General features: G+C 48.7%; 1 protein-coding gene across 1 annotated transcript in view; it reads right to left on the minus strand.

The window, feature by feature from the left end:
- Nucleotides 1–507: 507 nt before the first annotated feature.
- Nucleotides 508–9,548, minus strand: part of EFCAB12 (EF-hand calcium binding domain 12) — an 11,862-nt gene continuing 2,821 nt past the window's right edge. The window contains exons 3-9 of the mRNA XM_009894011.1: nucleotides 4,880–5,137; nucleotides 4,545–4,739; nucleotides 3,665–3,818; nucleotides 2,984–3,213; nucleotides 2,035–2,248; nucleotides 1,414–1,561; nucleotides 508–670 (exon numbers count right to left, since the gene is read on the minus strand). Coding sequence (XP_009892313.1) covers nucleotides 508–670; nucleotides 1,414–1,561; nucleotides 2,035–2,248; nucleotides 2,984–3,213; nucleotides 3,665–3,818; nucleotides 4,545–4,739; nucleotides 4,880–5,137 — 1,362 coding nt within the window. The remainder of the gene's footprint in view (nucleotides 671–1,413; nucleotides 1,562–2,034; nucleotides 2,249–2,983; nucleotides 3,214–3,664; nucleotides 3,819–4,544; nucleotides 4,740–4,879; nucleotides 5,138–9,548) is intronic.

Genomic DNA, 9,548 nt, shown 5'->3' on the forward strand with positions numbered 1-9,548 from the left:
AGATGGCTGCTCCACAGAGCCCCCAGTGTGCCCCTGTCACCAGCCAGGGTCGGACCTTGGGAATTGGCAGTGGTAGCTGCCACCTGGGGAAGGGTCGGATCCTGGTGGCTGGATGTGGAGCAGGGTGTCCCTCCACCACCCACTGCCCACACACACACTTCAGCTACAGCTCTTGGGCTCAGGAAACATGGTGTTCGTTACCTGACACAAAACACCACGGCCTTTTGTTACCAGGCGAGCAGAAAAGCTCCCAGCCGAGAAGTGTCATTTGTGGTCAGTCCAGCTCCCACACCTCCAGCTTGAATATATATACAGTCTTTAATTAATCCATTTATTCTATCCAGAAGCGAGGCCCAGATCCCTCTGAGCTGACTGAGGGATCACAAAGCTGTGCACACATCTCCTGCTGCTTGGAGAAGAGCTTCAGGTGGAGTTGGTCTTCCTGAAGGTAGTGTCTCCAGAGTCCAAGTGTCCTGGCTCACTGAGGAGGTAGCTGCAGTCAGGGCTTTAGATGACATGGTAGACAGGCCTGGTTGGACGAACACAGCTGAACAAGGCATGTGCCCTGTCATGCTGCTTTTCAGGAAAGTAAAGGTATAGCTTGTCCAGGAGATGACCTGGCCAGAACTTATTGTCACTTGTCATTTGCATCTTACTCCTCTGAAGATCCCTGTGAAAAAAAGCCGGGGGGGATAAGGAAGAAAAAAATATATGAGAGAATATCATGCTTTACAAAAATAAAATTCTGGGCAGTTTCACTGCTTCTTTTAGTAAGGGCAAAAGTGAGCGTGACAAGAACCATCTGTCTGGGCTTCCAGGCCCCAGGAAGCTCTGCCAGATCTGTGTGCAGACCGTGTCGGTCCTTATTAGACATGACTGGCACTGGAAATACCAGCTTGTGAAGCTATCTTAAGAGCTGGTACATTGCCCATCACTGTGTCTGAACACTTCAGATAAACAAAGAAGATTGTGCTCTGCTTTGTGATGTTTTTGTCTCTCCAAAAGCTTCTCCAGCCACCCAAAGCTCGGCTCTTCAGGACTGTCTTTCTTCCACAAGAATAAACATTCTCTGAGGAGATTTCAGACAAGCGTTGGGTTGGTCTGAGGAGAAGTTTTGTCACCTCTGTAGTTCACAGCACAGAGCTAGTCCCAACTAGCCTGCAAGGCTCCTGCCAGGCACCATAAACTGTTCACCAGCACCACTGCAACCCAATGACTTGGCTAAGCCACAGGAGTGGCTGTGTAGCTGAGAAGAGGATCTGCCTCTTCGCTGTTGCTTGCTGCTCCCTTGCAGCATCCTCATGGTTCACTCCAGTACCTCGGTACTGCCTCTGCCATGGGGACTGAGCACAGAGGGGTGATATACAGCAGGGCAGCAGGAGGGCACTGATCTTAAGCCTTCTTTGAACAGACCTATCATCTGCCTCGCCCTGCCTTCCAGATCTGGAGGTGCTCCCAGATGATCGACCATCACGTCCTGTGCTGTAGTATCCTCCAGGCTGCCTGATCTTCCTTATGTCTTCTCCCTCCCTGATGATCTTGTCTCCTGGATGCAGCAGGCCTGTTGGCAAAGTGCACAGAGAAAACAGTCATGCATTGCCCCGGGATCAGGAGCTCTGTTTCAGCTCAGACGTTGTGGGTGTAGCAGTCTGCAGCTCATCCACAGCGCTGTTGGTTCCTGGCTATGGACCTGGTCCTGCCCATGGTCTGATGTCCTGGCTTGACCTTGGACCTGCCCCATCACCACAAACTTGCCTCATGAGCTGCATTCTTGGTTGAACTTGGCTACTGTCCCAGGGGCAACAGGAGAAGGCCCTGGCTGATCAGCAGCACCCTTTTATATCTCACCCCTGCTCTGGCCCTGCTGATGATATTGCTGATCATAACTGGCAGCATCTGCCGTGGCCCTCCGAGGGCTGCAAACATGCTCCATCAGCAGTGCCCCCTGACATTGGTCATGCTTCTGGGCTTAGGAAGAGACACAAACTTGTCAGATTTAGTGCATTCACATCAGGCCCTTGGTCTTTGCTTTACCTTTCTGCAGCGTTGGATTGGTGATGTCAATGTTGCGCTCTTTGCACAGCTCGGAGCTCTGCATATAGGTCACGATGGCCTTCCTGCGATATTGGTCAACCAGTTCTCCAAAGTCACTCTCTACAGTTGACGGCAGGCAGTGGTCATCAATGGGGCCATCCCCAGATCTCACCATCCGACACTTTTCTTTCCATTCTATTGGGCTGTCTTTGTTCTGCGAGTAAAGGGCAGGTCCCAATTAGCCTTCAATGGGGGCCTCGAGTTGCTGTATTTCCTTCAGAGAAGCTACAGGCAGGGATTCGTCTCAAAAGTGTGTGCAAACAGGAGTCGGCACCCTGCAGTGGGATCACAGGGACAGCACTCCAGGCACAGGTGCCTTGGATGAAAAAAGTCTTGCAGCCACCTTCTCGTTTCTGATTGTGTCAGGGAGCCAGAGGCTCTCCACATACTTTGGGGCAGCACTTTGGCAAGAGGACGTAGCCCTGGATTCTGCCAGAGTTCATCCAACCCAAGATACTCCAAAGAAAACATTTGGGAGTGAGTGAATGAGTTGTTTCTGTTGGAACGTCTTGCATGGAACAGGACAAAGTGCTTATCAGCACCTTAAAGGATAAATCACAGTCTGGTGGACAGGTTGACTAGAAGATCAGAAGTTGACCCCATCCCCAGACACAGAAACTGCTTCAACTTCTCCTCCTCCTTCTTCTTCTTGCCAGTTACCCAGAAAAAGTGTTTATCTCACCAGAGTGTTCAGAAGCCAAACAGATTGTTTGAGATGGCTTGTAGCACCTCAGCTGCAAAGCACCATGTGGTCGAAGGACTAATGAGAAGCTAATACTCACAATAACCCCTTGTCCTTTCCTTCTCTGCTGCACTGTGCTCTAATCAACCCACATTCACTAGGACACGCAGGTGCGCTTCTTCTCCTGTCACATACACAGTACCTTACCTTCTCGTGCCGTCTCCTCTCTTTTAATTGTTTTCCAATCTCTTCCATTTCCTCACAGCTCAGACGTCGTTGTTCCGGCTCAGTGTTGACTGGTGGAACTTCCAAGTGTATTAACTTTTTTCTTTTGGGCTTGGTAGGAGCATGAGGCTTCATCACTTTGGCTGCGTCCCCAGCAGAAGGTGGAAAAGCGGCAGTTTGACAGGTGCCTTTCCGGAACTGAGCTTCTACACCTAGGATAGATTAAAAAAACAAACAAAAAGCCCAGAGAAGTCACATTTAAGACAAAGGGGTTTGGCATGTTGTGCTGATTGGAACTCCCAACAGAGCTTACTAAAGAATAAGCTCTTCTCAATCTGGTGTTTTCCAGCTGCCACCAACAGCTGGAGAAAGGGTCTGCTTTGGATGAGCCGTATGATGAATGCTAACAAAAAAAGTCCAGTACAGGCTGTTAAACCACAGGATTTAGAGTTTTATCCCAAGCTGAAAGACTGGATAACTTGTCTCCTGCAACTGGACTGACTACAGTATTGCACATCCCCAGGATCCTTCAGTTTTTCCCTAAAAGTCTCCTCTGGCCACTCTGCTCTAGGACAATGGTCTCCAAGAAGTCATATTCTGGAGCCGCTCTGGGATTTCCTGTCTGTACAGAGATGCTTTCTGAAACTAGTGCTCTCCACTCACCTCTTTTGATCTCTTGGGATTCTCTTTTCTTCATTTCCATCCACTGCTTTTGACAGTTAATCAGATCTTCCGCACTTATAAAATTCCCTGGTTTTGAGGAAGTCAAGAAGATGACCACATCCTCCAGGTCCTTGTCGCTGATGGGAACCTTGGTCTGGCAACCAGAAAATGACAGCGGGATCACCAAAAGATCAAGGCTTGCCCCAGAGTGGGAGGGGTGAGCTTTGCTGTTGTTCCAGATGCTTTTGCAGGGAAGCATGGCACAATGGCAACCTCCTGAAGTTTCCTTGGGTTTATCAAGCATTCACAACTCGACCTGTCTCCTGCTGCCCCCTGCAGAGCACTTGGCTGTTACTGTCCTCTGGGTTTCAGGAAGGTATTTTGGCTTGGAGTATCAGTTAACATCTGAACTGCTAAACCCTAATAAACCTGAACATGCTGTTCACAGCTCTGTAACGCTGTGGCTTGTGGAAAGTGAGGCCCAGTGTGAGCCGGGCTATGCAAACATGTACTGAAAGGCAGTGCAGTGGGGAGATGTAGGAGCCCGATGGGGGAAAGACCAAGTATCAACATGGGGAGACTCAATGCCAGTTCAGGGTCTACAGCAGGATTCCAACAGCCACATTACTGAGCAGTGACTGTCTTCCAAATATGTGAGGCAGTGGGTTTCTTCACTCCCTCCTGGGACTCGCTCTAGGTGCATCTCTGCAGCTTTCCCTTCCCTTTGCCCTTCAGCTTTTCACGGGCTCTGGGAGCCATTCTTTGACAGTAAGGCAAGCTAAAATGCCCCTTGCTGAAGCTCTTCCATTTGCTCTGGGTTGACATGCAGGAGAATAGGGCAGAGTTGCAGCAGTTCATTACTTTTCTGTTCCCTACATACCTCCTTGATGACTTTAATGAACTCTTCTCTCCTGATCTTCCTCCCGCCCATACGAGCTGCCTTGAACAGAGCCACCATCTTTAGCCTCTTTTCATGCAGGAGGTTATGCAGCGTGACAAGGGCCTGGGGATATGGTGCACAAATGATGGGAACAATGCTCTTCTTATGGGGCTGGCTGCTCTTTGGTGGTAAGAGCTGAAAAGGATTAGAAAATACCCTGAGACCACCGTTATCCAGGATCACCATGCCCATCAATGTGGCATCAGCTGGGGTAAAGCAGCGTGTCTCTACTGATTTGATGGCAGATGCTATTTCCCATGCCCTTCTGTACTTACGTCCAGGCTGTCGGTCACATGTGATTTGGCAGCAGCCCTCCTGTCTGCTCTGTGTGCCTTTATTTTTTCCAAGTGTCTTTCTTCTTGTTGGCTGCGGAAAGGTTTTTGAGTCAGCCATCTTTCAATGTCCCCTAAGCTTTCCAGATCAGTTCGAAAATTCCTCCTCGGCTGAATCCAAGCCTCCACTGTTTGTAGACCCTTTTCTGTATTGGAGGTGGTCTCTGGGGATCTGAAGCTATCTTCTGCCTCCTGAGGCAGCTGCAAGACAGACAAATGACAGAAATCTGTAGCCCGAGTTGGTTTCTAAAAGGGAGGAGCTGGTCTTGCCACAGGTGGAGCAAAAATCATGTGACGTCTGGATTTGGATGGCCCACACCTACTTGCTTTCCCTTTGAAGGCAAAGGTTGGACGCATATTTCTCCAACGGTGTAATTGGAAACTATGCTCCAAACTATTTCTGGCTTGACATTAGTCAAATCCTCAATCATATCCTTGCTGCTCATGCTGGTACTTTACGTGACAAGAGATGCACTTCTTGCAGAATTGAGTTGGAGTCAGGTGGGTATGGTGGTTTTCAAAAATGGCAGGAAGCCCATCACAGAACAGTATGGAAACATGCATGGTAGGATGCGGTTAAAAGTGGCAGCCTCCGTGTGTGTAGTGGGCAGGGGCCTCTGGTTCTGATGTGCTTATGGCTGAACCGGGAGGGAAGGCATGGGGTGGGGTGGGGTGGAGACAGGGCCATCAGCAAACCATAGAGCAGCACAAAACCAGGTGGGTCCTGCCATTTCACAAAATGCTGGCTCCCTGCCACCAAGGAGCAGCTGAAATAACGTCGGCCATTTTGCTTATGAAGAATGGCTGGAGTGCTACTGGGAGAGACAGCTCTCCCCCTCCATGCTGCTGGCTGGAGCTGGCTTAAGCCATGTGACCGGGACAGATCCTGCTTGAGCTCCAGGACCGGCGCAGATGTGGCCTCCTTTACAGGGATGGAGCCGACCCACTGATGCCCTCACCCTGGCCAGCTATTTGTTTTGCCCCTTGGCTTCTACTGGCAATTTCTCCCTCGCAGCAGTGAGCAGGCGAGAATGAAAACCACAGCCGCCTGCCCTGCTCTTTGGAGGGAGCAACGCTGCTGGGACTTGGAGACCTCCCCAGCTCAGTGCCACCCCAACCAGAAAAAGGCTGCTCTGTTGATACTCCCGTACCTGGGCCTTCTGCATCTTGTCGCTTCCTCTTCCAGCTTGCTGTTGAGGCAATTCTGCTTCTCTGTTCTTTTTTTTTTCCTTCCTTTTGGCCATGGATGCCTCCAGTTTCTTTCTACTATTCATCCCAAATACAGACTGTCTTTTCTACAAGGACCCAGAAATGCAATAGCAGCGGTTAGTCTCATCTGTCTTTTTCTTTAAATAGTCCTCTTCTCTCTGTCATCTTCCCTTTTTTTCCAGTTTCTGTCGGCAGACAGTTCTTACAGACGGAACCAGAAATCCCTTCTGTTAGAACCAATGAACTAAGTCATCAAAGGGCTACTTTTTAAAAAGGGCTACAGTTCCTTCTCTGAGATGAACAATACCCAAAACAGGTAACTGAATGAGAAAATGAGTCACGGAAAGATATCTACTCAGAATCAGGACCTGCGTATTTTTTTATGTACCTATTTCTCCTAAAATATCCCCACTTGATTTTCTACAGTCAAGTGACACAACAGTTGCCTCAATCGATATTACATACCTGTCCTGTCTGCCTCTGTTCTTCAGAAGTAGGCAATGGCAATTTAGGGCTCTCAAAAGGAGTTTCCTTGTGCTGCCTTCCTTCTGTGCCTGCACGTTGTGGCAACAGTCTGAAAATACACACCAGGGTGAGTCAGTATGAGTGCAGGAAGAGTTTCTTCTCCATCCTGTGCTCACACTGCTCACCTGCTTTGGCAGCACACTGAGTTCTCTTCACCCAATTGTCTTCCCCTCCACAGAGACAGGGATAACTCTGAGCTATAACACTCAGATGTACCACTAAGGAAATCAAGGAGATGAGCTTTTTCCATAAAGAAGGCTCCGGGACACGCAGCCTGATGCGGCCCTCTTGATGGAACGTTGAGAGGACTTATATCCTGTGCGATGACAGGTACCTGGAGGTACTGGTATCACCCTCCTGGCCATTACACTGACCACTGCAAAGCAGTCCCAAATACTGTGGGACTTCCCATCAGCAAGGAAATGCACTGTGTGGTGATGTGTGTTAACAACCCATCTGAGTTAACACAAACACTAGGTCCAAAAGAAAGAGGAGACAAGGTTTCTCAGAGAGCTTGGGCAGTCTCCATCCCTGAAGGCTTTGAAGACAAGACTGCATACAGTCCTGAGCAACCTTGTCTGACCTCAGCTCATAGCTGACTCTGCTTGGAGCAGCTGGTTGTACTAGGACCTCCCGAGAGCCCTTCCAACCGCCATTATTGTATGAGCTTGTAAAACATCCTGCACCAGCACTAAAGCACAAGGCCACTCTAATCGAGTCCTTTCAGAGTCTCACCTGCCAGGAGGCCATTTTCTCCCCATATTCTCCTGTGCTTCTTCCTTCATCTCAGCTCTGGCCAAGCGGTCTGGAGAAACGCTCCTTCGCAGAAGGAGTAATGTGCGATGAGCAGGTGCTGCAAGCGTGAATGGAGAAAACGTCTTAGAACAGGCAGGAGGAGGGACAGATCTGCTCCGCAATGTTAGAAGCTGTTTGAGGCCTCCCTGGGATTTCTTCTGACACCTGTTTTCTCAGAGGGAGATCTTAAGCCCTTCCTGACACCAGTCCATGATCCTGTTCAGCCCTCAATAGACACATTATTCTCTTTGGTGTGAGTTTTCTCCTGCTGCAGCTATTCCTTCCTCTGCACAGCAGCTTTCAGGGGGAGACAGATCTTGGCACTTAACAATCTCTTTTGCGGGAACAATTTCTTGGTGTTGCATATGTGTTTGGTATACAAAATTTTGCTATCATGGTGCATTCAACTCAAACATGCTATTAACTCTGATGTTTCTGAGGAATTTAGGTTGAGGAGCTAGACTTCCCAGCTTTAAAAGAGAAGTGAGGTCTAGGCACAGCTTAGCAACCTTTACACAGTTGTTCTCTATGTGATTTTTCTCATTGAATCATGCCACAGTGATTCCAAGAGATACACCCCCCCCCCAGTCTCCTAAAACTCAAGGCAGAGTTTGTGACTCACAGTGCTGATGGACTTCCCCAAACATTTACTCTCACCTGCACAAAACCTTAAAATGGAAGAGCTGTACTCCAGGTCATGGAGTGCAGGGGCAAAACACACGTCAGCACCATCAACTGCAGTTGGTGGTGCTGAGCCCTTCTGGGATCTTGCTCCAAAACAAGTCCCTTGAGATTTACCAGGAGAGGTAAATAGAGGTACACAGGGTGCCTCTACTATCCCAGGCATCTATTGTAGCCTGGGCCCTAAACACTCACCAGTAGTGAAGACAGGCAAATGCACAAACCTCTGCCAGGAATCAGTGGATAACATTACCTTTTATTCCTGTGCTGCTCGTACCACTCTCAACGTCTGTAAATGCCTCCATGTCTCTAAGAGAAATTTTTCGAGGCACTACCCGAATCTCAAACCTGGAAATAGGAAGAAGGCACCATTCTGAGAAAAGGACTTCTTTGCCAGGTGAATGTCAAGGTATCTCTATAGAGTCAACCTCACATCCTAGGCCATTAAGGGAACCACTGAGCAGTGCTGGCCTCAAGAACAGCTCAGGAGCCCCTTGCTAGGCAGAGGTTTTATTTTTTGCCTCCGTCGTCTTGTGCCATCTTGACCCAAGAAGGCATTTTGGAGTTACTTTGATTCATATGAGTTTCACAGAAAGCACGGAAATGTCACAGACTTGCATGCATCTGTTCTTTGATCCACCCACTTAAGAGAAGCTTTCCATGTTATATTCAAAACAATGCAATATTAGGATCTTATTTCTGTTAAATGGCTGGGCAGTCTCTACCAATGGAAAGAGAATGAGCAGATGAAACATTAGGAGGGTTGCCTAAATTCCTCTGTCTAGCAAACCAGTTCCCTCTGATGGCAGTAATGGTAAAATGCAAACCACAATCAGTAATGGAGGATGCATAACTCCAGACTAAGAAAAAGCAAGGACGAAATTAACTGCAAACCAGTAATTTGGCAGACCCCTGCTAAACATGAGCAGAGCATGTCTGCACTTGGTCAGACAACGGCTGCAGAAACAAATATACTCACTGTGGAAACTGGTGGACACGGCCAAAATGGCTCGGAAACAGAGTGACTTCTTTGTCTGATATGACCCATTTCTTCTGCAACAGGGACAGAAACATCTGAAGTGACTCCAGGGAAATAAACCCAATGCTCACAACAGCTTTTCCATAGCTCCAAGAATTAGCAACCCCTCAGCAAACTTCTGGCCAAGCGCCTCAAGCCCCTTGCTAAAACAAGCTGCACAGCATATCATCTGCTAGGGTGAGGAACATTGCCAGCCTTTTTGCAAGGACAAGAGTTGATGGTGTCAGACAGGAGATTCCTTGTTTACCAGGGAAGAAGGCAATGCAGGCCAACACAAGGGAAGGGCCAGTACGAGCCTGGGTTTCCTGGCTGCTGGTTGCAGTGAAGTGGCTTTCTTTAAGTACTGCTGGACCAAGAGCAAAT

Source organism: Charadrius vociferus, unplaced genomic scaffold (assembly GCF_000708025.1).
Source record: "Charadrius vociferus isolate BGI_N301 unplaced genomic scaffold, ASM70802v2 scaffold900, whole genome shotgun sequence".
Lineage (NCBI taxonomy): Eukaryota > Metazoa > Chordata > Aves > Charadriiformes > Charadriidae > Charadrius > Charadrius vociferus.